This window comes from Haliotis rufescens, unplaced genomic scaffold (assembly GCF_023055435.1).
Source record: "Haliotis rufescens isolate VD_foot unplaced genomic scaffold, xgHalRufe1.0.p SCAF_1, whole genome shotgun sequence".
Lineage (NCBI taxonomy): Eukaryota > Metazoa > Mollusca > Gastropoda > Lepetellida > Haliotidae > Haliotis > Haliotis rufescens.
The window spans coordinates 15,932,270-15,958,927 of NW_025963779.1; the positions used below are offsets into that span (position 1 = coordinate 15,932,270).

The 26,658-nt window shown below is 40.6% G+C and overlaps 2 protein-coding genes across 6 annotated transcripts; one reads left to right on the top strand and one right to left on the bottom strand.

Moving 5' to 3' along the window:
- Positions 1-2,538: 2,538 nt before the first annotated feature.
- On the bottom strand, positions 2,539-10,241 carry LOC124149409. 2 transcript variants are annotated; one of them, XM_046521001.2, is made up of 3 exons: positions 10,065-10,241; positions 5,887-5,935; positions 2,539-2,788 (listed from the first exon to the last, which is right to left on the bottom strand). In XM_046521001.2, the coding sequence occupies exons 1-3, from the start codon at positions 10,207-10,209 to the stop codon at positions 2,578-2,580; spliced, it is 405 nt and encodes a 134-aa protein (XP_046376957.2). In that variant the 5' UTR covers positions 10,210-10,241; the 3' UTR covers positions 2,539-2,577. The 2 variants fall into 2 exon arrangements, with proteins under 2 accessions (XP_046376957.2, XP_046376939.2); XM_046520983.2 differs by having other exon boundaries at positions 5,887-5,938; positions 10,065-10,222.
- Positions 10,242-13,407: 3,166 nt separating this feature from the next.
- On the top strand, positions 13,408-25,396 carry LOC124149437. Of its 4 annotated transcripts, none has more exons than XM_046521035.2 (5): positions 13,408-13,598; positions 19,821-19,932; positions 20,925-20,980; positions 21,843-22,004; positions 23,734-25,396. In XM_046521035.2, the coding sequence occupies exons 2-5, from the start codon at positions 19,824-19,826 to the stop codon at positions 24,856-24,858; spliced, it is 1,452 nt and encodes a 483-aa protein (XP_046376991.2). In that variant the 5' UTR covers positions 13,408-13,598; positions 19,821-19,823; the 3' UTR covers positions 24,859-25,396. The 4 variants fall into 4 exon arrangements, with proteins under 4 accessions (XP_046376991.2, XP_046376999.2, XP_046376984.2 ...); XM_046521043.2 differs by lacking the exon at positions 13,408-13,598 and adding an exon at positions 13,638-13,800; XM_046521028.2 differs by lacking the exon at positions 13,408-13,598 and adding an exon at positions 17,504-17,799.
- Positions 25,397-26,658: the final 1,262 nt, after the last annotated feature.

The following is a 26,658-nucleotide window of genomic DNA, read 5'->3' on the forward strand; positions in this document are numbered from 1 at the left end:
TAAACAACGTTCAAAGATAATATATCTTAAGTTTAAGATAAGACATATTTTCGAAACTATCTGAAAAATGTCGCAGATCGTACAAAGTAACGATACTTATTTTGTTTCACACTTTTTTCAGCATAAACATATAGAAATTATATTTTAGACTATTGACTCAAAAGTTGCGACGGGAAATGTTTGATGCGTTCTTCGTATATTCGAAGGTTCGATTGAATCACAGTTAAAACAAAATGAAATGTCAATGTTTCAACGTAAAGCAGATTATTTGTTTGAAAAATATTTTTAGAAAATCATGCCTCCATTTTGGATGAAGATCAAATAAGACTACGACAGTTTTTTTTGTTTGGTTTGTTGTTTAACGCCGGCGGTCTGTAAATAATCGAGTCTGGACAAGGCAGTCCAGTGATTAATATCATGAGTATCGATTCACGCAATTACATTTTCTTTCAAACATCAGCATTATATCCATAACTTTTTACAGATCCGTTCACATCTGTCTGGAGGTGCCCAGACGACATCACCTGAACCATGACACTGAGATCCGTCACTGGCGACATCGTCTGCGACAGCCTGGCGATCTGACCAAGCCTTCAAAGACAGTGCCGCACACGTCCCCCTCAGGACAGCCCCTCGATTCAGAACTATGTATGTTCTCAGGAAGGTGTACAGACAATAAATCGTATGCGAATGCCATTTTGTCAGGTCGCAAACTGGGATGCCTGGACAAGCTACCACGTGTGTTTATTTTGGCAGGGGACCGTGAGAAGTCTCAAGATGTCACCTGGAGGACAAATGCCAAACTGGTTGACATGATCACCGCAGAAATGTAACAGATTGAAGACCTTGGATCGAAGGATGTGGCAGCACTCTGCGTCAGGACTTTCGCCTCCACGGCAGGACTGGCACTACATCTGGAGGTGATGGATTGAGACATCAGGTGATGTATGCTTTTACATTACTACTAATATTGATGTGCGTTTCTTTACGTATGAAATGTTTACATTATGTAATCATACCTTCTTCATCAGAGTTCGCTTTCTGGAGCATATGGTGTTGGATCTTTTTTGCTACAAATGTTCTTTGCATTGGTCCCTTGTGATGAGTTTTCACCAATGTAGGTCCTTTTGCATGTGTTTGCCGACGTTTTTTTTTTTATATCGGTAGGTTTCCGGAATCTGTTTAAATGCATTTTCTATATTTACAGGTTCCTCACCTGCTTGACTGCACGCCACTCACATCAAGTACCTTCATGATTCCTCAGTGAAGATGGAGTGACAGTGACACTAGCGTACTCTGAGTCATCTGTAATATTTCCTTTTGTGCTCATCGACTGTGATATAGTTCATTGTGTCGTGCATGTGATGTGCAATTATGACCTAAGGTTTTAACTTTTAACCCGCCTTTGCCGGTCCCAAGCCCGGATGTGAAAGGGTGATGGTTGGACAATACAACGTAAGTCTTGTTCATAAAAGTGTATTTTTGTTTTCATTATCAGGTGATGTTTCATATATCATTTCGTTTGTAGTTTATAGTATTATCTCATCTCTATTGTATCTTTGTCTTGGCCACTAGCCTCCTCCTGGTGTTCTTCCATGATTTGCTCTCCAATTAAACACTAAGATGCCTCGTTCTATTTATGTACCAATGGTAGGCAACATGTGTTATTCGTGTACACTGTCTTCACACACGTCGATTGGGTTATTATACGCCGATTGGTGGTTATCCCCGACTTGGTTACTGCTTTCGCTACATGCTCAACCACTGACACGAAATAAGTCTTAACATCATTATTTCCTCAGCTTACCAGTCTGAAGGTCCAAAACTATCTCTGATGTGTGTGAAGTCCGACTTGCTTCTTGTGAATACCTCAGCCTGTTCTCCGAAGGAGGCCGCTTGCTGGTATGGAGTCCAAATACAACTTCAATATGCCCAGTGTACAGCGTAGAGGTTCCACAAATCGCGTAGATTCCTGACTAAGATTGAGTTTTAAAATCTCGACGTCCTCAAATTTAAAATTCATTTTCAGTAAGTTGAGATAAAACATTGTCACCTTCCTCATCGAACCATTTTGATCAAATGACGACCATGTGATTCAATTGTTCACTCAACAACACCAGTTTGCACGTCGAGTATACGCACGCAGCACTCGCGATTTGCATGTGGAGTACGTATACGCACGCAACACTGGCTATTTGTACGTGGAGAACGTGTGCTCACGCAACACTGGCTATTTGCACGTGGTGTACGTGTGCGCACGAAATGCAGAAGCTGGGCATGCCCGGATTCAACAACTATAGTTTTTTCCCCCACATTCATTCATATAGGGTAGTGAATGAGTATGATGTAAATGTATTTTATCTATATCATGGCTTTTCAGCTTATATGGTAGGAAACAGTGATGCACATCTAAGACGTTTACCACTTTGGTGAAACTCACTCGTACGAATTTGACAAACTTATGAACATGATCCGGACGGACCGGGAATATATTATGATTGTTTAATGTTTGATATAGAATAACAGACATAATTGTACTAATTTTGTGAAGCTTTATTAAGTCCAGTACATCAGCGTCTAGAGGCAGCGACCCCCAGTCCTGGAGAAGCGATGGGACCATTTCTTGTACTTGCACTTCCAGGGATCACAGCAGTGGGTGGTCCAGCCAGAACATTTGTCGTTGTACCAAGCACATCGGCCCCCGAAACCCAGAACCTGCCCATCCCGCTTGACGTCACTCCCGTCACTGACGTCGCCGTCACTCGCTCGTCTCGCGGCGGAGCTTACACTGAAACAAGGAATTAGCACTGGTAACTCACAAAACGCGTAAGACAAGATGGCCGTGCACGGAATTTGGGCAAACATATTAGGTTTGTTACAGGTAGAGAGGGTGTTCGCATGTTGTACACGTGCAGGTCATGACGATGAAATTGACTACGCTCCCGAAGAAACACGTGATGTTCAAAAGACTTTAAGAGTTTGGGGTGTTTGGGATCGATGTCCAGCTATATGACAGCGGTTTGTTAATAATCGAGTCTGAACCAAACAATCCAGTGATTGACATCATGAGCATCGATCCACCCAATTGGGATTCGATGACATGCATCAACCAAGTCAGCGAGCCTGACCACCCGATCCCGTTAGTCGTCTCTTACGACAAGCATACATGTAGTCGCCTTTTACAGCAAGAATGAGTTGCTGAAAACTTATTCTACACCGGATCTTCGCGGGTCAGAGGTCGGTGTGACAAGGCGATAACAGAAGTCTCTAAAAATCGTTTGTTAGAAGTTAATTACAATCGAATAAACATGTCAAAGCTAGGTGGGCATTCTCAGGCTCGAAAATTGGCCCGCCTCTCTCTCTCTCTCTCTCTCTCTCTCTCTCTCTCTCTCTCTGAGGACACGCACATATCCATCGTACTACTTGTCACGGACCACCCGCTACCCCTTTCCTCACAATGGTACATATCAGTTGGGGGACCTCACACATTGTCAAACGGGGTTAATTGTCAGGTCACAACTCAACTTATCCTAGCTTGCCAGTAGTTTTGTTGGGATGATTTTATGTCGCTTGTAGCAATATGAAAGTCATTTTGGGTTTAATGCCGCTTTGAAAAATAGTTCATATTGCTATCTCTTTTACGCCTCGGACAATATTCCAACTGTATTTTACTCTGACACGATACCTCTGCGTAAAGATCGGAGCATACCTCAATAGGGGTGAGTGAGTGATTATGGTTTTACGCCGCTTTTAGTAATAGAGTGATTGTATTTTGTTGTTGCAATGAGTAGAAAGTAAGAAAGAACTATTCAAACAATAGCGAATGCCTCGTGGAATCCAAGCTCGTTAAATATGTTGGGTGATGTATTTTAAATATTATTCCACTACAATAGTAAATCAGGAGGAGAAACGTAAGGCCGCTGAAACATTATTTCAGTTAATTCACGTGGTGTCAGCTTCACTTAGGAGGAAAGGTCGTTTTGCTCGTGGTCAAATCCATGAGCTCTGATATGGTGCTGACAAACCAACGACCATAATCAGAGCGAAAATAGGATTCGAAACTATGATCATAGGATCGTGGCACGCTCAAGGGACGTAACTATTCATTCAAAGTTGCAGTGCCTTACATTTTCAGACTCTGGGCCAGTGATTGATATTATGGGCATTGTTCCAGATATGTTATGACGTCACGTAACTATATGTTACTACTTCCTGTCGGTTATTCAGTTATGGTGGTACGAGTTGAAAGCGCTAGCCTATTAAAACTGTGTTCAATCTTACTCCACTTATTTAATTATTACTATATTGTGCCTGAGAGTTAGAACTTTACTGTGCTTTTTTCTATATATGTATTTATGTATGTATGTATGTATGTATGTATGTATGTATGTATGTATGTATGTATGTATGTATGTATTAAAACTGTTCAATCTTACTCCACGTATTTAATTATTACCATATTGTGCATGAGAGTTAGAACTTTACTGTGCTTTATATATATATATATACTTCGCAATATTTGCAGACCTTGGTAAACTTGAAGCGAACTAGTGAACTATATAATTTTAATGTAAACTTCCTTCTACCCTTCCAAAGAAATTCCGGGCCAGAATATGTTCCAGTATATATGCTTGTATTGATACAATATGTGACACGCAGTGCGTCACGCTGCCCCGACAGTCTGGATGCATGCAGATGTTGCATTTATTACGTCGCCCTGGGCTGATCAATGGCACATACTTCTTTGCAAAAATAATGATTTCGATGTTTGTTGCGAATATGTATTTTCCCAGATACATTCAGTCAATTCAAAATATTCGTAGAGAGTATTAAAATGTCCTGACGTCACACACTCCGTAATCGACTTCCAATCAAACTCTATTTAGGGGCGTCGCTTTCGTGTGGCTAAACACGAGATGCTATTAATCAAAACTCGTGTCGAAAACAATCAATGTTGAACACAATGTTCGCCTGTCGTTTTTTATTGTCCGCTTTACTCTGTTTATGCTTTTCAAATTTATATTGGTCAAGCATGTGTATGTCCTAAAGTATTACAATCTGCAAAGTTGCTGTGTAGACTTTACTTGCCCTTTAAGCACCTGGACAGTTCTAGGCTGCATGAACATTTGGTGTTCATCAGTAAAACAGCTCATCAAGGGGTATTCTTTCAAGAACAATCAGCTCCAAGAAGTCATTTTCCTTTAATGAAGTTACATTAGAGTGAGTGAGTGAGTATGGTTTTACGCCGCTTTTAGCAATATTCCAGCAATATCACGGCGGGGGGCACCGGAAATGGGCTTCACACATTGTACCCATGTCGGGGATCGAACCCGGTTCTTCGGCGTGACGAGGGAACGCTTTAACCACTAGGCTACCCGACCGACCCTCCAGGCGAGTATCGCAGGTGAGAAATGAGTTAGGGCTGGGACAGGTAACTCTTTTTGGGTAGATCCTGAGTAGGACAGGGGTACCCACAGCACTATCCTGACCTGTGGTTTGTCACATGATATGTTGTTAAATGACAATAACAATAAAAATCTATTGTTACACTGCAGGTCACTAATACTGACATTTCTTTCAGACCATTCACAAATTTCTCCCAACTTAAATATGTTTGAGTAAAGATACAAAACTGTTGAACAGTCAACTTGGGTGTATGCATGATCAGGCTACCCGACCGCCCCTAAGGAAGTTACATTAAGAACGACTAATTCAAGAATTCTAACAATCGAATAGCTTTCTTATTGTTTTTATCCGGGGCACTTTTCTAACCTTAGTAAAACATCAACAATGAACGAATGAATAAACTTGAAATATGTCTAAATAAATCGCACATTTTCAAGGAAAGGAAATACAACGGTTGAAAACAAATACTGTATTTGTTACCTGTCGATCATTTCTCGGACGTGTCCATTAATCTCCTCTGAGTTGTCGTCTGCTGCAAATGAAACGTAAAACAGGAGCTGATAATGAAAGACAAAGATAAATATGTCCTTTATTGCCTAAGGGTAGATGTTGGTTGGTTGGTTGGTTTGTTGGTTAACGCCGCACTCAGCAATATTCCAGCTTTATGACGGCGGTCTGTAAATAATCGAGTCTGGACCAGACAATCCAGTGATTGATATCATGAGCATCGATCTACACAATTGGGATCGATGACATGCATCAACCAAGTCAGCGAGCCTGACCACCCGATCCCGTTAGTCGCCTTTTACGACAAGCATAATCACCTTTTACGGCAAGTATGGGTTGCTGAAGACCTATTCTACCCTGGAATCTTCACGGGTCGCCTAGCTTTCGCTCGTCATACAAATGATCCGGGTTCGATTCCCACTCTTTTGTCCCTGCTGTGATATACCTGAAATACATTAGGGATAAAGTGTATGTACATTCAGTTTCTATTCTCGACTCCGTGGGGAGAATACAAATCACGCTGCCTTTTATAGGCACTATAGAAGGTCTTCGTGCATTTCACTTTCCCCTCTAATTCCCATGCCATCTCACACCCGTTACCTATTTGTTGCTCGATAAACAGAGGAGAGTTTAAGTAAAGTGATATCTAATGTTTTAAGGCCTGTATTTAATAGCGGGCATTACTGTAGTCGGGACGTAACTTCTGTGCTGTTCAAAATGGGGTTCAACCCAACTCACTCATTCAGGCAATAATGGTTGATTGCGTGTCACCCTACCCCGACGAAGGGCCATCTATGCTCATGCTATCAATCACTAGTTTGTCTGGTCGACAATCGAATATTTACAGGTCGTCATACAGCTAGAAAATGACAGAGTGTGGCGTTAAACAGCTGATAAACAAATCACTCAACCAGAATATAACAGGTGAGACTATCATTCAATCTTTAAGTGAGTGAGTGAGTGAGTTGGGTTTTACGCCGCTTTTAACAGTATTCCAGTTATATCACGACGTGTCAGCCTAATGTGGGAGGAAAACCCGAAGTGATGCAGGTCTCAGACGTTTACCAGTTCGGTGAAACCCACGAGCACGGGTATGGTTCTGACAAACCTAGAAACATAATCGGGGCGAACCGGGATTCGAACCCACAATCATAAGTTTCTGGCGTGCCCAACTCTGCACAGCGAATCGCGGCGCCTTAGACGACTGGGCCACCCGTGACCCCTTCAATCTTTAAGAAAGCGGACAATTACGCACATTTATACAGGCAGTGAAAAATTAAAGAGAGAGCAATACCCACGTTATGGCGTATCACTACCAAGTTTTACGAAATTAGAATAGATGGATGTTTATATCAATTTAACAATCGGTCTGGGGCATACAATTGCTGGTGGTAACAGGACGAGCAGCAATCAACCAATTATGACAGTCAGCGTGGATTGTTAACCTTCCCCACATCTAATGCATGCTGCACAGCTGTTGGTATTACGTATGCTGAGGCCGGCAGATGAGGCAATGTGACAGCTGGCACCCGTTAAACTACACTACCGGGCAAAGGACAGCATACGCCCATCTTCGATGGTGGCTAAATGAAACAAACACGAATTGGTTATTCCATGGTGATGTATTTGATACAGGTACCAAAGTTGTGTTTTGGACCTTAAGTTTGCAGCGTTTCGGCGACTGCTTACAGCCTCGTAACGTTTTGATAACTTTGATAATGTCTTGGTCAAATCTAACCATCAAGTGTATACTTTCTTTTCCCCGGTAGTTTATAACTGAAGTAGTGTTTAAAGCGGCGTAAACGCCGGTTACATCTCACTCATGAAATCGAAAACGTCCCCAGTGTAGAAAATCTAATCTTCAAGTGTATACTTTCGTTTTCCCGGCGGTTTGCAACTGAAATAGTGTTTTAATCAACCTTTTATATTATTTTTATGTATTAAATAATTTTTCTTCTGAAACATTTTCATAGATATAATTTATGATTATTATTGTTATGACAATACTTGTAACAGATTCAAGAACTTATGGAATACTGTAAGGGACGTTTTCGCGATCACGCATTCTCGGGATCTCGACCTTTGGAAACGAGCTAAATGTGCCTAAAACACGAGAATGCGAGATGGCGAGAACGCGGGATTTGGCCATAAGTCTCGTGTTTTGGTAATCTTTTGCTCGTTTTCAAAGGTCGAGATCGCGGGAATGCGAGATCGCGAAAAGAACTCACAAAGACACCAGCACAAAATTACGTTCATGGTACCGAATATATGCAAGGGTAATTGAACCCCTCCCATATTCTACTAAAGGAGCAAGATCCAAGTTGCACTTGAAGAATTTTACTCGATGGCAATTTTATTGATTGTATTTTCAAATCACTGAACATTTCAACACAAGATAGGTTTTGTTCACGATCGCAAATCATTTACAACTTAACACTAAGCGTGTAGTGTAGACATATTTCCTCAAGCCCAGTGCAGAGATAACCCACTGGCTATACCAATTGAAGACTCATTAGCCATTTCTCAAAAAGGTTGGTTCATTGACCGATATGCGCTTACGTTATATTATGCGAACAGAAGTATTCATGATTAATTTCAATGAAAATATGCACAATAGCCCTTCTAGAATTGCGACTCGTGGAGATTCCGTTAAATTACAAATAATGCTGGGTTTGCTTTTTGGTTTGTCGTCCGATATCAGACACATCGCGATAAATATTTCCCGTCTCAAAAAGATCTCTCAGGTTTTAAACTAGAAAGGCTACAGCCTTACATGCTTTTAGTATTCGTAAACTGAAACGATTTTGAACAGCACTGACGTGACCCTATTGTGTCCCTTGGCTTCTAAAACGCTCAGGTACTAACAAATACTATAGAGCAAGTAATGTGAATAATGGGTTGCGATTTTGTTGCGAATATAAAATTAATTATCCTAGAAACACGAAGTCAGTTCCCGAGAGAAATAATCATAACATTCGTAGAAAGTATCTAAGTGAGGGTGGTGAAATTACGTGCCGCTTACTGTGTTTTGATGTTACGATCTGCAAAGTTGTACATACCTATGGGACTTCCACTTTATAATTGTTCAGATATTTCTCTACATCAAATTCCCCTTCATTAATGACATAAGAAAATGAGAGTAGTAAACACAATATTATATTTGTGTTACACTATTTCTATTTGATATTAATCATATTTCAAATGTAATTAATACGCATTGATGATTTTATCAATTATATAATTTCTTTTATTATTTGCTGTCTATAGCTAGTTGCGTATTTCACGTACTTCTATACGCCAACTGAACGGAACATGGTTTTGAGAGAAGGTCTGAAAAAAATCCCTGTTATTTCACAATATTATGGAGAGGTGAAATGGGGTTTAACGTCGCGTCCGGCATTGTTATTGCATTTACATAGCGACGTGTGTGTGTCTGGCCTGCTTGTACTAGTCCGGACTGATGCCGATTTATATGCTCGCCCACTGAGATGCCATGCCGCAGTTAAACATGAATACCCCACTCAGACACAGTATACTGACTCCGAGCCGACCAGTTCTTGTTTTAGCCGCTTAATGCCGAGCGCCAGACAGGGTAACAAAAGTACCATGATTTAACGTCTTTTGGTATGACGTGGCCGGGGATCGAACCCCGGACCTTCCGCTCTCCGGGCGGACGCTCTACCACAAGACCACGGAGGCGGTCTCACAATATTATGAACATATACTTTTTAAACACACAAGTCCTGTGAGCAATAATAACTAAGCCCAAATTCATTTATACTAGCCATCAACATGACACCCACACAGAGTGAATTCCATGACAGTTTCCTGAAGGTAAGGGGGGCACGGGTGGCCCAGACGTCTAAAGCGCCGCGATTCGCTGTGCAGAGTTGCGTCCCTTGGACACGCCAGAATCCTATGATCGTGGGTTCGAATCCCGGTTCGCCCCGATTATGTTTCTAGGTTTGTCAGCACCATACCCGTGCTCGTGGGTTTCACCGAAGTGGTAAACGTCTGATACCTGCATCACTTCGGGCTTTCTTCCCACATCAAGCTGACACGCCGTGATATAACTGGAATACTGTTAAAAGCGGCGTTAAACCCAACTCACTCACTCACTCCTGAAGGTATGGAATAAAGAAGTCACTCACCCAATGCATGGCCGAGGCACGCGAGGGCAACGAGACACGCGAACACGTGCACAAGTTGGCTCATTCTTGACTGTAAAATCGCAACACCCCAGAAAACGAACCTTCTCAGTGAATATTCCCGTATGTGGCCCCAAAGCTCACACATTGACAATTTATAGCAGACATGAGACTAATGGGTGCAAGACACGACCTTTCCACGTTACTGACAATTGAGGCCAGGATATTTCACCGCGTCAACAAAATGTCGCCCTCGTCACATTCAACGAGAGATTCAATAATTAAAGACACTTATGAAGGTGTGCTGGTATCTAATTGTGAACCATTCAAATTAAATGTTATTCGGCTTTATTAGTAGCTTTGATATGACATGTAATGAAGGGCGTGACTGTGACAGTGACAGTGAATGTATGGCATGCCCCCGATCTTGTGTTGACACAAACTGTGTTGTGTGGATTAACATCATCATTCGGGACACGCATCCGTTTAATGATAATCACGACCGGTCGGTCACAAATGCTAAAGTAGTTAGAAGTTGCAAACATTTGCAGCTACAGCAAACCGGTCAATTGCGTGCCCAACAGTGTCGTGTGAGTGAGTGAAAACTTAACGTTGCATCGGCGTTATTTCAGCCATATAGCGACGAGAACAAGTTGATATATACACAGTTTAGTCATGAATACAAACATATTCAAAAACAGATATATGAAACATACTTGGCATAACAATATTATTTATACAGTTTTAAACATGGACTATAAGCCACCAGTAACCAAAGTTTGGCCACCTCGCAGGGGATCATGGGGACTTACGGGACAGTGTCGTGTGTTCACCACAAGTCTGGGGCGGTCGGGTAGCCTAGTGGTTAAAGCGTTCGCTCGTCACGCCGAAGACCCGGGTTCGATTCCCGACATGGGTACAATGTGTGAAGCCCATTTCTGGTGTCCCCCGCCGTGATATTGCTGGAATATTGCTAAAAGCGACGTAAAACCATACTCACTCACTGTCGACGATGTAATACATATCTATCTATATATGTCCAATACAGCCCATGCAAGTCAGTATCATTTGGCAAGTCTACATTACTGAAAATAAAAAAAGTTTCTTTCTATTATATTCTATTAGGATAATTTAAGATATTTTATCTGTAAAATATGTTCATTTCAGAGATTAGATTTACAAAGGTTTTTAGTGACCCACAGAGGTGTGTGTTAACCACAGATATTGCGTGCCCACAGAGTAGTGTCTTATTGCACTGATCATGTTTTGGGTAAAAGCTAGCGGTATATCATTCCTGTGATCGGTGCCTACAGACAGATATTGTAAACACGCGGGTGCCGTGTGCATGTTGGCCTTGACAGTGTCACAACACTGATCTCTATTTCGTACCATTGTTGTGCGTCGTTGTTGTGCGTTAATCGCGCCTTGCCTGCGACGCTCCATGCTTTTAAAGACAAAACCTTGTTTGTCATGTTGATCATATTCCCTGTCAGCATCTTGGAAACAAACAACGGAACTTATATGCACGAGGGGGTTAACGCTGGAGGATTGGCTTAAGGTGAGAGTGACGTCACAGGTGGTGGGGGTGGCGGTTATAAACTGTTTAGTATCTAAGTGCATTACGATAGAAGGAATTCGTATTTCTTACAGTTCCGATGCACATATCGTTACGATTCTGTGAAACCACGTATTTTCTGTATAATTTCACTAATTAAATAGCCAGTGGTGTTAAATACATTCCGTTTTCCTGCAATATTGGGCAACTTAATTAAAACAAACCTCAGCATTATACAACATATTTTAACTGAATAAATGTAACTGAAGACCTAATTCATGCTTACCACCACTGCACCGGAACCTGTGTGTTCTAGCAGGTACAACACACAACTCAAGGCAGGGACGGAATGTGGCTGATTGCTGGGTGACGTTGTCGTACAAACAGCATTCTCTATTGTCCTAGAACTGACTCATTTTCAGTATCATTACAAATAATAGGTAATTTTTGACATTCCCCTAAGCTGCTGTTTTGGGTTTTGTAACAGTATGTAATACCTCAGTATCCCTACCAAACGTTGACTAGCATATGACAAGCACCACCCTGAAGCATTCATTTCGTGAAGGGCAGTTGGGGAGCCTAGTGGTTAAAGCGTCGGCTCGTCGCGCCGAAGAATCGGGTTCGATTCGCCTATGGGCCCATTTTCCAGTGTCCCCCGCTGTGATATTGCTAGGGGGCATGGGTGGCCCAGTCGTCTAAGGCGCCTAGATTCGCTGTACAGAGTTGCGTCCCTTGGACACGCCAGAACCTATGATTGTGGTTTCGAATCCCGGTTCGCCCCGAATATGTTTCTAGGTTTGTCAGCACCATACCCGTAAAAGTCTGAGACCTGCATCACTTTGTGCTTTACTCCCACATTAAGCTGACACGCCGTGATATAATTGGAATACTGTTAAAAGCGGCGTTAAACCCAACTCACTCACTCACTGTGATATTGCTGGAACATTGCTGAAAGCGATGTAAAGCCATACCCACTCTCTAACTCATTTAGTGACTATTGATAGGACATCTGATCAACTAATTTTACGCAAATGCATGAAAATTTATTTATCCATAGTGTTGGTTACAATTAAATATATCCCAAAACCCCACATATTTAATGTATCATTATAACCATCCCTTATAGTTAAAAGAACTTCACCTTTTACAAAACTTATTTCAGCTGTATTTAGAGTTAAAGACCAAAGAGAATAAAACTGACCCCTTGATGTATGCAATGTATCCAGATGACAATACACAACCAGCACAGACTTAATATAAACCTATTTCCCTAAACGACCTCAACCAGTCAACAGATGCCAACAGATGAAATCCATGGATTACGTCTTTCCATTGACTGTCCCACCCAACGGCAAGGAGTACACGCATACAGTTTCAGCCCAGAGTAGCGCATGCGCAGCCTACCCAGTGAACCATGCTGACAAAGTTTGAGCTGTAGGAATTTTTCCAAAACAACAACAAAACCGTTTCACCTGTACGAGGCCCTACAGTGATGGTTGAATGTACAACGAGCTTCACAGTGTCTGCACTATGAACAACAAGTGTAATCATCAACTGAGGCCATGTAAAGGTGATATAAATATAGCTGCCAGGCGCTATCCACCCATGGATCTATGCATCCTTATTCAAAAACATTTACAAAAGCGCAAAGCCCTATAAAAAATAAATATGTACAACGATCTTAGAAATGTAAACAATAAATAATCAGAAAGCTCATCTGGAAACAGTCACGGCGCGTGGCGCATGCGGAATTCTATTGATTATTTATAACATACACAACGGGATGAAACAGGCGCTAAAGATGAAGGCCATACATATTGTGCGTGACACTTCACACATGGAAGTATTCAGGTCTGATGTCATCACCGCACAGCTTCCGTCGATACCATCCGTCACCAACTCTTCCGGCGTCATAAAAGAATAATGGCTCGTTTTGCTATATCCTTCTAACGTTTGTATACCAAGTGACAAGATACATTGTGGTGAGTATTGGCGCTTGTTAATGTATAGCAATTCACGCAAGGTCGACTGTAATCAATAACGTTAAGTGATTGCGACGATTACACCGACCGAAGCAGTAATCGTTCATCTGTGTGACGTATCACCGCTTCCAGTGGTCACTCGCTGTGGCGGGTCGAGGATTTCTCTAAAGGGGTCCATACCTTTTGGTTCTACAAGTTGAAGGTGAGTGGTGGGGTTTTGGGGTGGTGGTGTGTGACGTCTAAATGGTTTTAACAACTCCTATTTTAACCAATGTGTTTACCGTTCTAACGTGTCTATGGTCACCACATTAAAGGACACAGATTACATTGTCTTCAAATAGGGGAACTATGGTAGCAATGTAGAAATAAGAGTAATAAAAGACAAAACTCTCACCAATCATTAGAAATGTCTGCTAAAACTGAGTCCACTAGACGAATCCGACTGTATCATATCATGTGTTTATGAACCATTATTAAATAGTGTTTTTTGGTTTCGTTTGTTGTTTAACTCCGCACTCAGCAATATTCCAGCTATATAACGGCTGTCTGTAAATAATCGTGTTTGGACCAGACAGTCAAGTGATTGATTTCATGAGCATCGATCCACCCTATTGGGATACGATGACATGCATCAACCAAATCAGCGAGCCTGACCACCCGATCCCGTTGGTCGCCTCTTACGACAAGCACAGTCACCTTTTTACGGCAAGCATTGGTTGTTGGAGACCGCGAACAGGTGAACGTATCCTGCCCCACCGGTGGCACCCTTTTCACACATTTAAAACATTTTGGCTGGTGTGTATATGGTTCACGCAGTTCAGTCGATGAAGCTGATGTTTGGCCCATTAACGATAGGCAGATAAGAACACAGTATCTGCTGAACAACGTTAGCTATAAAATATTCACAACTTTGTTCTGCATGACCTGACTGGTGTTCCTGTACACTAAACGTCGGGAAAAGTAAAAGGAGATAACGCCAAACATGGACGCTCTGCTAAATCGTGCAAGTCATAGCTGCGGAGGCTGTTGTATAAGTGTCAGCCATTCCGAAAAATAGCATTACTTAGTCATTCCGAAAATAGCATTAATTCAAAACAATGCGTTCTAAATGTGATTAGTGTAAACATTATGTTACATGTTATTGAATCCACTTTACCATGTAAAATATATTATTTGACATTTTGAAACATATATACATGGCACTGTATATTCAACTGATACTGAAATGTTTAACTTTAACCAAACATCAGACAGACCAGTCAAGTGTGACCAAGTGTAACTGTGTTGCTGCCTGGTCTTACCCACTAACTATTAAGCTCGTTAAGTGATACAGATTAACCAGATTATGATTGTGTTTCTAAGTTGCGTTTGATCTGTGTCGGGTTGCGGGTGTTAGTCAAGGAGTAGTTTTTTACAATGATATAGAATATAGGAAACACAGTCAAAATTAATAAAAAAATCTTTTAACCGTTGAGTTTGTTTTTCATTATTTTCATGAAATACATTGTAAGGTAGAATAATAACACGTTATATATGGCAATAGTGTAATGAAATATATCCTGTAAAATCACACGTTTCATTATATATTGTGTATATAGTGTCTTTCTAATAAAGTAATAACATTATTTCTTATGTAAAATGATAACATTCCCGTCCGCTGTATGAATGGTTATAGTGAAATATGTTCCACATTAAAGTTGAATAAATATATCCTGTAAATAATTCAAATTTCTGGTGAATACCTCAAAATAATTTATTTCTGTATGATTTGAAGATTAAAAGTTCATAATAAACCTCTCCTGTAATTTCATCAAAATGTCAGTTTTTCGGTCTGTTCCACTTTAATAAAAGGTAAACAGGTACCTATTACTGAACTAACCATCCTTGACTAATCCTGGTATGGGATGTCTGACAAGTGGGATGTCTGACAATTGGAAGGTCACCGATTCCCCAAAGCGGGCTAAGCCGAGACCCGCTGAACCTGTAAAACTGTCCCAAGTGGCTTTTAACACAACTCGCTCACTCTTATAAAGAAAGATTTTTAACAATGATAAATGTACATATATATGAAACTTTGAGCGCCAGGACACCTGCTGTCATGAAAAAAGTTCTGCGAATATTGCGAACTTCTATTTGTCATATTGCAAATTTTGAATGATTTATGACAACGTATTGACATAAATTATACCAGTGTGTTAAGGACGGGTCACATCGACATACTGATCCTCATTTGAGTAATCAAACCGCCTACGTCTTGTACAATCCGTTCCATATGTCGCCTCATACGCCAAACATTGGCTGCTAGGGCCAATTCCAGCCCGCATTTCCCTCAGTGATAAGTGATAAGTAAGATTTCGTGTACTAGCCCGCTGAGATACCATGCCGCCAGACTAACACTTATTCAATGAAAACATTTCTTTAAAATAATTATATTTTTTTCCCTTCAAAATAACCTTTCCTCTTCTGCTGTTTCAATGTGGACTCAGGGAAACTAGACTTGGCTTAGTTTTATGTAGACATGCCTAGGATTTTGTAAAAAAGAATATCTACATATATATAAATTCCACAGTCATGGCGTAGGACTACCGTGCCGCAGGTTAACAGGGAAACCAAATCAGACACAGTATACTGACATAGAGCTGTCCAGTCCTTGTTGTAGCCCTTAATGACAAGCGCCAAACAGGTTACAACAAGTACCATCTTTTAACGTCTTTTGGTATGGCACGGCCGGGGGATCGAACCACCAACTTTGTCACCTTGGCCACGGAGGCGTTCAATTGTTGATAAAGAAAAGAGGTTGGTGATGGCATGTGGTGATATTGACGCAATTTATTATTTTCTTCTTTTCATTGCTTCATTAGGCAGATGCTTGATGGTAACACGTCAAGTGAGGCCTTATCATGATTAATTATCCAGAGGTAGGGTCTGCTGGCTTCGGATTGGTCAAGAAGAATACTCTGTTGTTGCTGCTCTTTGACTCAATTCAAACTTCTTACGGAGGCAAGGGAGTTAACTGACTATAAAAGTCCTGTTTCCATCCTTGCCGAACGAGGCTGGAATTTCGGAGTTCTGTTTCGGCTGGACTAACGAGTCTATGTAGAGTCAACAAAATCGTGTAACGAAATCGACATCCGGTAAACTGCCTTGCAGATTTCGGTCGATTGCAGGAATTGCAAAGCATTTGTACCGTTAACTGGGCGTCTTCAGATATTTTTTAAAAATCTTTGCACGTTTTAAATCAAGGTGCTCACTCAAGTAAGTTGATGCATTTCGCGGGGCAAGACGCGTTTTATAACAATATAGATCCATCAGACCGGATTTACTGGTCGCCGCCATTTTGTTTGAAGCAAATTCAAGTAATATGGTGGAATCTCATTGGTCAGTGGGAGGGACATTCATTGTAGAAGGGACATAACTCGTAATAGCCACTGGTGGCGCTACGATCGAGCAACGGACTTCCATCCTCGTTCGGCAAGGGTGAAAACTGGACTTTTATAGTCAGTTAACTCCTTTGCCTCGGGAAGATGCAATTCAAACGACATAGACAAAAAACGGACAGGATATCCGTATGCTGATCGCTGAAGTGTGTCCCCATTCTGCATTTTATGCGATATTTACCATATCGTTATATCGGTATGATCTGACTTGGTCGTTACATATGGTCATGTTCGTGAAGATCCGGGGTAGAATAGGTCTTCAGCAACAAATGCTTTCCGTAAAAGGCGACGATACTTGTCGTAAGAGTCGACTAAGGGGCTCGGATGGTCATCCTCGTTAAACTTGGTTGATGCATGTCACCGTATCCCATTTGCGTGGATCGATGCTCATGATCTATCAATCACTGGACTCGACTCGATTACTTACAGACCGCCGCCATACAGCTGGAATATTGCCGAGTATGGCGTTAAACAACAAACAAGACACCAGGAAAGCATGTCGGTTGTGGCTGTGGGTCACGGACATCACGAAGCAACGGGGGGCGTGTTCAAATCAATTGAGGGACACAGCTTGGTTATACAGTCAATAAGTCATGGATTCATGTTGCATAGTGTGATTGTCAGTCGTGACGTGTGACCAGCATTCAGAGACAGCACTTCAAAACTGTGCTTGCTGTTGATACTACTTGTGACATAGCCTAATACATGTATGAACAGATTGCACAGAAGTAAAGAAGGCGTTATTGGTGTAAGGAGGACATCGGGTATGTACATAAATACTGAAATTTAGTTACTTTTGTTTTTATTTTATTAAGAAAAGTTGATTTATTTGAACGATTCGTGATTCTTGTGCGGTGTTTATTATGATTTTGTTGATTTTGGTGAAGTTGAAACAACCATTAAAGATTTTCATACAATTTCTTAAACATGACAAGTTATGCCTCCTGCAACATGGAATTTAAAATCGATTTCAGAGCACCACCTTTGCAAAGCTTTCTATAAGTCTTTTTCATAGTTATCTAAGTGTTGATTTAACAATAGCTCAAGATATCTATCTGATTCCACATGTTCAACTCTTAGTCCGTTAATTATACAACGATCTCGGTTGAGATTTAACATGAACGACATTTATTTTCTGGTCTTTGTATTGCGGTGTTCCACAACATCACTCTAGCCTCGAGAACCTAATATACGATGGAAGGAAGTTATAAAACTGGTGTCTAAGCCAGACCCTTAGCACTTTACGTTCAATGGAGGCATGAGTGTGAGCATTGTTGCCAAAGGTATCAGTATCTGTGAAAATAAAATGAAAAACAAAATGAAATCAATACTTTGATATATCCCGTCAGGTCCTCTCTGAAAACAGATTATTCTGTGAACAGAAACAAGGAATACCCTTTGGTTTGAAGACAAAAGCAAAAGGACACTATTTGAGTAGTAAAATATATAAGATTCACGACACCATTTCAAATATGGATTCCTGCCAGATTCCAGGGCTGCGTGGAGCCGAGTGGAACATTTATGATACTCAATTACCGGCATGATATATAACTAAACTATATCTATATAACTGATATATAAATGTAATATGCAGAATAGCGTCCCATAGATCAGGATCCGCTGATAGTGGGTTCGATTATGATCCGTGGTTTTAGGCATGAGATGCGGCTCCGTGGGACCTGCATCACTTAGCTGACACGCCGTGATGGCCTGCCGGGCAAAAGAAAGTATACATCCATGTTTGATGGTAGCTAAATAAAACAAACAGGAAATGGTTATTTGATAATGGTCTATTAGATACGGGTATCATCGTTGTGTTTTAGATGTTTAGTGTGCAGTGTTTCGGCGACCGGTATCAACCTAGTAACGTTTCGATAACTTTGATAATGTCTTGGTCAAATCTAACCATCAAGTGTATACTTTCTTTTGCCCGGTAGTTTATAACTGAAGTAGTGTTTAAAGCGGCGTAAACGCCGGTTACATCTCACTCATGAAATCGAAAACGTCACTAGTGTAGAAAATCTAACCATCAAGTGTATACTTTCTTTGCCCGGTAGTTTATAACTGAAGTAGTGTTTAAAGCGGCGTAAACGCCGGTTACATCTCACTCATGAAATCGAAAACGTCACTAGTGTAGAAAATCTAACCATCAAGTGTATACTTTCTTTGCCCGGTAGTTTATAACTGAAGTAGTGTTTAAAGCGGCGTTAACGCCGGCTACATCTCACTCATGAAATCGAAAACGTCACCAGTGTAGAAAATCTAACCTTCAAGTGTATACTTTCTTTTGCCCGGTAGTTTATAACTGAAGTAGTGTTTAAAGCGGCGTAAACGCCGGTTACATCTCACTCATGAAATCGAAAACGTCCCCAGTGTAGAAACAGCTGTCGATGTTGACACAAGCAGGGCAGTCCAAAAGATCACCACTCGACATTTACCCACCACCATTTTGAACACATACATTGCGTGCAAGAAGCATGACGGACATACCTACATTGCAAAACCACAATATATTCCTGCGTTCGGGGGTACAGTGAAAGGATGTTACTGTAGGTTTTAAGTGTTGCATTAACTCCACAAACTTACTCATATTTGCTCACGAAGCGCTGAGTGTGACGGGCATAAACAAAGGAGCGTTTTCGATTTTTTCGAGAGTAACTGGTAGTTCAATTCATGGCACAGCGTGTTCTCTGAGATTATATATACCTCATTACGCGAGGGAACGCTTAGCCTATAATGTTTCACGCACAACGGATTAACTTTTGACAACTATTTCCTATTTCAGAAGATGGTTTGTCTGCGACGATGTAGATTTTGGAGGCAGCGCGGACCTACAGTGACGAGGTTGATTGTAGTTTTACTGGCAGTCGCTGTCATTGTGCATATTTCGACTAACCGTAAGTAGAAAGATATTGTATATTCCAGTTAGAAAGTAATATATGTGTGTGTATATATGTATGTATGTAGTATTATATACGAAAAAGATTCACATCCTCCATCCGCCACCTTCCTGAAAGTGCAGGGGTGGCCCACTAACTCCAGCTCAGTGTTGAGTTATTTTTATTCCGAGGTTCAAACATCATACATGTATTGATCGGAATACTCGGGTATCGGTTAAAATAGATTCCATTGTACATAGAACTGAACACACGTAACCAGTGTCAGGAAAATAACATAATCTACTCCTAAATATGTAAATATAAAAACTTGGTGATTTCTACGGTGGCCCATAAGGGACATGGAGTCTGTTTTTCAATATTTTGATATTTCACTTACTGTTATCGTAACCTTTTGCAAATTAACACGATTTGTCATACAAATATGTGATAAATCATGCATAAAGAAGATATTGAATCGCTGAAAAGTGAAGCGAAAATGTCAAAAACTAAAATGAAAATATCAAAAACAAAAACGAAACTGTCAAAAACAAAACCGAAAGTGTCAAAAACAAAAGCGAAAATGTAAAAAACTAAAATGAAAATACAGAAAAGTATTTCCACCGCGGAAACTGGTGGAAATACTTTTCACCGCTTTGGAAATACGTTTCTGTTTTTTTTTCATTTTAGTTTTTGACCTTTTCGTTTTTGTTTTTGACATTTCTATTTTAGTTTTGGACTTTTTCGCTTCACATTTCAGCGATTCAATAGCTACTTGAAAGTACATTTTCTATGTTTTCGGTTGTTTTTCTACATGATTTATCACATATTTGTATGACAAATCGTGTTAATTTGCAAAAGGATACGATAAAAGTAATTGAAATATCAAAATATTGAAAAACAGACTTCATGTCCCTAATGGGCCACCGTAGATTTCTTTACATCTTTTTCTTATTGTTTGAATGAACAGGCATGATCTGGTGATCAAGAAGATGCATTGATTTGTTTTGCAGGTTACGTCTCGGTCTGGAGTATTGCAAATGACAAACATCTTATTCCAGACTTCCTAGTAAGTACTGCAATAGCGACTTCGTGTATAAAATGTTAATTTGTATGTCAAGGTTTCACACTCAGATGTAACTGGCCCCGCACATGACTCATGATGTTCTTTCGGTCACACGAAATCATATGAATGTTCGCACAATGAGGGTTGTAGATATTTTTATACCTCCTCAGTTATGGATACTGAAGCCCGTTCGTTCGGAAAGTTCGCTTTTCCGGCTATTTTGGTTGGAAACGTCCACGTTTGAACAATAGGCGTTAGTCCGGGCGATCTAACAGGGACCGTCTGGATTAACGGGGGTTGACACTTTCTACGATACCAAAGTTGATATACAGTCAAACCTCGTTAATATGGACTGAATCGTACACAGTTCAAATCACCAGGGAGAACAAATCAGGTGTCCGGATTAACGAATCAGGTCACGGAGTAATGTCCCTTTATTCGGGTATAGAAGTTCTCAACAGTAATTTCCATGCAAGTTAAGTAACTGACTAGGTTGCAAGAACTGATCATGATATTTCAATAATATTTCCTTGAGAAGTCCAAATGATAAAATACTAAGTCTTTTTATGGCTTCAAATATAAGTGACTTTATATATATATATATCAAGTCGTGTTTGCTGTAATGTGGGAGGAGAGCCCAAAGTGACGCAGTGCAGAACCACACATGAACCTGTATGGTCTTGACAAACTAATAATGATACGTATTATAAAAAATAAGAATCGGAGCTAATTCGTATCTGATCCGAAGACCAGCGTTTCCTGACACGACAAAGGAAAGTGAAACAGGAAATAGCGTCTCATGTCAGCACGCAAACGAACATTTTATACTACCACTTTTGCTGTTTAATTTTGTTTTTGTTATTAGGCTAATGGTCCAGGTGTTATTGAAAAAGCTCTGTCGAAAGACCGCCATCAGACCCTCGATCTAGCATATAACTGGACGTACAAGGGAGACAGGGGGCATTTGATGAAACTGTATCACACCATTCTCGACAAGGCCCTTGGTGACGTGCAGGAAGTGTATAAAGTAAGTGCACGTAAGCCTCGCTGAGGTAACCCATCTCTGTGCTGCTAGAACACTGTGGACCAGCCTGTAGCACTGTGTAGCGACAAGTCAGTTTCAAAATAGATTATAGGGTTTGTTTCTGTTTGTTTGGTGTTTAACGCCGCACTCAGCAATAAATCCAGGTATATGACGGCGGTATGTAAATAAATCGAGTCTGGGCCAGACAATCCAGTGATCGACATCATGAGCATCGATCAACGCAATTGTGATTCGATGACATGCATCAACAAAGTCAGCGAGCTTGACCATCCGATGTCGTTAGTCGCCTTTCACGACAAGCATAGTCACTTTTACGGAAAGCATGGGTTGCTGAAGACCTATTCTAATCCGGATTTTCACGTGTCAGTTTATAGTGAGCAGCCTAGAGATAGGTACATCAGGTAACATAGTACTCATTTCACGATTAATACATGTATGCATACGTTTTCGAAGCTATTATATCTCCATTTTATTGTGATAAATACCCCGAACCCATTCTCCGCTTGATCTTCGTATGGTGCCCGATTTAAATGATATGGCGCCAATGACATTAGAGTCAGAAACAGCGACAGCTATTTTGTGTGACGTTTCTAATTGAGGGATGGAGATGTGACGTCACTTCCGAAATGAAGCTGAAACAGACACTGGGTACAGGGTGTTCTTCATTTTAGAGTGAGTATGGTTTTACGCCGCTTTCAGCAATATTCCAGCAATATCACGGCGAAGGACACCAGAAATGGGCTTCACATATTGTTCCCATGTCGGGAATCGAACCTGGGTCGTCGGCGTGACGGGCGAACGCTTCAACTACCCGATCGCCCTGTCATTAAAGAATGATGTAAAAGAGATAGAAGATATACAATGCACTAGATATTTGGGGATGGTGCATACGCTGAATCATTAGGAATCCAGCTGACACCGTTGGGAATCATCATACGTTATGAAATGAACATAACCAAAAGTGGTTATTCCGGAAACTGGTTAATCCGAGCAATAAACACTATACTGATGCTCAAGGAAGAGAGTTAACCCCCATTGCCTGTGTAGGTCTAGACAATGCTATAACTACCTTGGTAAGGTAAGACATTGTTGTTGTGTAATGAGAGCAATAATGATATGCTCGATACTTACGCATTATAACAAAACCATTTGCGACCAAGCAGACTAACACGAATGTAAACCTGCTGGTTCTGCATGTTGGCCCGAACCTACTACTATCAATGCAATAGATTGATGCACAACTAATGTAATTAGCCGATCAACGCTTTATGAATATGCATATTACCTTTTGAATCTCATTCATGTGCCTATGTCGGTGTATGCCAGCCAGACGGAGGAGCCAATTTTGTGTCAAGCATTTTATACACCCAGTGTACGATTTATTTGGGGGACAAATCCAAGATCAAAATTTCAACTTTATTTCTCAGAGCATCCTGTATGTACATTTACATTTATTTATTTATTTATTTATTTATTTATTTATTTATTTATTTATTTATTTATTTATTCATTCATTCATTCATTTATTTAAGGGTAGGTGGGATGGGTGGTAATTAAAACCTGAGGAATTTGAGGAAACAATGAATCGTACACTGAACATGATTTTGGTATACAAATGTAAATGTATTAAGGAAACCTATATAAGTTGTATAAATTGTATTCAAATGCATTCATATATGACGTTACGAAATATTTTCCGTTTTTAATAAAGGAACCGTCTGAGACGATATACGAGAAACGACGCCAACATGCCCAGAAAGCATGTGACACCATTCCTGGAAGCAACAAAGGTGTGCGCTCCACCATCCGTACCCTCTGGTACATGGATCAAACTAACATGTTGTACTGCTCTGTTGCTAAGGCAGGGTCCAGCTTCTGGCGACGGACTTGGAAGGCAGTGATTAGTCAAAGGGGTGACATCATACACTCCCCATATGAGTATTCATACGAAGATTTTCATTCAGGCCCCTTTCTGTTAAAACGTCAAAATAAATTCACAGACAGGGACGACACCCTTGAACATCTCGTTAATTCCTCGTTGAAATTCATGTACACCCGTGACCCGTACAGCCGTATTTTCTCGGCATATGTTGATAAAGTACTGGCTCCCAATACATACCTATGGGGGCTTGGCAAAAAAATCTTATCGGAATTCAGGAATGGTTCTTCTGAGAAAAGTCGTTCTTGTGGTCATGACGTCACATTTGGCGAATTTGTCAAGTCCATCATTTCTACGCCCACTGCATCACTTGACGCTCACTTCATCCCAGTCTCAGAGTGGTGCGATGTATGCAGTCTCAAGTATGACGTCATCGCCAAGATGGAAACCTTCAAGGCTGACTCGCTGTATCTCATGAATAAAGCGGACATTTTAGGTAAGCATGTTGAGGTTAAAGACTTTGGAATAGAATACACCGCGGACTCGTTCGTGGACTATGTCACAAGGACATTTTTACATAGAGGTGCTTTTGCCAACTGTTTAACGTTCCATGCGGCCATTCGTCGCTTGTGGAGACAGATGCAGATAGCCGGATCTATTTCCAAGGAGGAACAGTATCTGTTAACACCGGCTGAGAGCGACTCGATAACTGAAGTTAAGTTGATAAATATAATGCTTGGAGCATACAAGCGAACATCCTCGGAGTCAAGGTCAAACAAGAAGGAGGCTTTCTTACAAGCCTACCAGCAAGTTCCGTTGGGTGATCTGGAACGGATACGGCAGAAGTATTCAAAGGACTTTCTGTTATTTGATTATGACGACAGACCAAAAGAACTTTTTGACAAAACCTTACAACCGCCCCTAGCATTCAATTATTTTGATGTCTTGAAAGAGTAATCACCTTTGATAATATATATTGTTTACTTAAAGTACACTGTTTAAGGACCAAACGGCCCAAATTTACACATGTTGAATACAATATCAGTTTACTTCAGTTATTTCCAATTTGATTTACTTAACAATTAGGTCAATATAGTAGCCCGTTGGTTTTGTTTTCACAAACGTTCCACAATTCTTTATTTTACTATACTGGCAATTCATTTACATCAATATCAATATATTGCTGATGTTTTCTTTAATTTCCATCACAGCTTTGGGTTTTGGGGAAAATCAGGGTCAACTGGTTTTGTTTTAACAAACGTACCAACATTCTTTATTTGTCTTTATTTTACTAAACTGGCAATTCATTTACATCAATTACAAAATATTGCAGATGTTTTCTTTAATTTCGGTTTTTGGAAAATCAGGGTTAAGTGAGGAGTCCTACTTTTATAGCGAGGAAGTTTGCGACTTTCATTTAGTTAATTGCTTTTATATTTTTAACTTGTATTCTTTTGTGGAAATATTGTAAGCGAAATAAATTATTTTATGTAAAGATTGTGTGATGTTTGATATACTCTCAATAGAGATAAAGCCATGGAGATTAATAGTGAATCATGTCGCCAGTACTAGGAGGCGACAAACCAGGATGGCAAAGATGACAGAGCTATAGCTGATTCGACGTTACATGTGGATTCCCTAGACCAACGTTTAGTTCCAGAAACAAAGTTAGCTTATTTATAAATATATATCTACAAAATAAAAAGGAAAATCCGAATGGAGCCCAGAACAATGCTTAATATAATGAATCTGGGCTGTTTTAGATTATTCTCTAGGGTCGGGGAGACAGTATGGACTCCCCTACAGTGTGACCAAAACTTGTGTCGTCTCCTCCAAACAGTGTGGATCGTTATTCATGCTGTTCGCCGCTGGTTGACCTGTCCAAGTTCGGTTATTTACAGACCCGGTGGGATAAATAGTTGTGATGTTGTTCACAGCAACGTAGAGTGAGTGAGTGAGTATGGATTTACGCCGCTTTATCAATATTCCCGCAACACCAGAAATGGGCTTTACACATTGTACCCATGAGGGGAATCGAACCCGGGTTTTCGGCGTGACGAGCGAACGCTTTAACCACTAGGCTACCCCACCGCCCCCACAGCAACTGTGATCGACATTCACTTTTTTGTGGAACGGGTTATCATAATAACCATCTTCCCGTTGCAAGGGAGATAACTAACTGTAAAAGTCCAGTTGGAATACTTGGAAATGAGAAAGCTGATAAATTGGCAAAAACTGCATTAGAATGTGATGAATCAGAACAGGATGATACAATTTTACCTTCCCCTGCAGAGATGGCACCGTCAGTATGATACATGCTAAAACAAAATGGCAGCAGAGATGGGCATCATCCTTAAAAGTACGCCATCTCTATGGCATCGATTATTTTATTGCTAAATTACACATATCTAGAAATAACTGGACAGAGTAGGTATTCTTAACCAGACTTCGTCTTGGGCATTGTGGTCTTGGTGCATATCTCAGTGTTATTGATAAAGACATTTCTGCACATTGCACAGTGTGCAATCAGCTTGATAATATGGCTCATTATTTACTGCATTGCCACAAGTATGTCAATCAGCGTAAGGCAATGGTGGAGTCTCTCATAGTTCTCAATACTGACTTCTCATTGGCTCGACTTTTATGTTCTAGGAATATTGTTCGTCATGACGTTCAGAACGTTATCTCGCTTAATTTAAGGCGTGTGGCAGTTTTACTAGTTTATAAATATCCAGGTACTTAGCAAACCGTTATTAT

Excerpts from the sequence above, each read along its gene's own strand:
- LOC124149409 (XM_046520983.2), bottom strand. The coding sequence starts at position 10,209 with ATGTGTGAGCTTTGGGGCCACATACGGGAATATTCACTGAGAAGGTTC. Across the intron at positions 5,939-10,064 it reads GTGCCTCGGCCATGCATTGG|CAGACGACAACTCAGAGGAG; the intron begins GTGAGTGACTTC and ends TTTCATTTGCAG. Across the intron at positions 2,789-5,886 it reads GTCCGAGAAATGATCGACAG|TGTAAGCTCCGCCGCGAGAC; the intron begins GTAACAAATACA and ends TCCTTGTTTCAG.
- LOC124149437 (XM_046521035.2), top strand. The coding sequence starts at position 19,824 with ATGGTTTGTCTGCGACGATGTAGATTTTGGAGGCAGCGCGGACCTACA. Across the intron at positions 20,981-21,842 it reads ATCTTATTCCAGACTTCCTA|GCTAATGGTCCAGGTGTTAT; the intron begins GTAAGTACTGCA and ends TTTTGTTATTAG. Across the intron at positions 22,005-23,733 it reads ACGTGCAGGAAGTGTATAAA|GAACCGTCTGAGACGATATA; the intron begins GTAAGTGCACGT and ends TTTTTAATAAAG.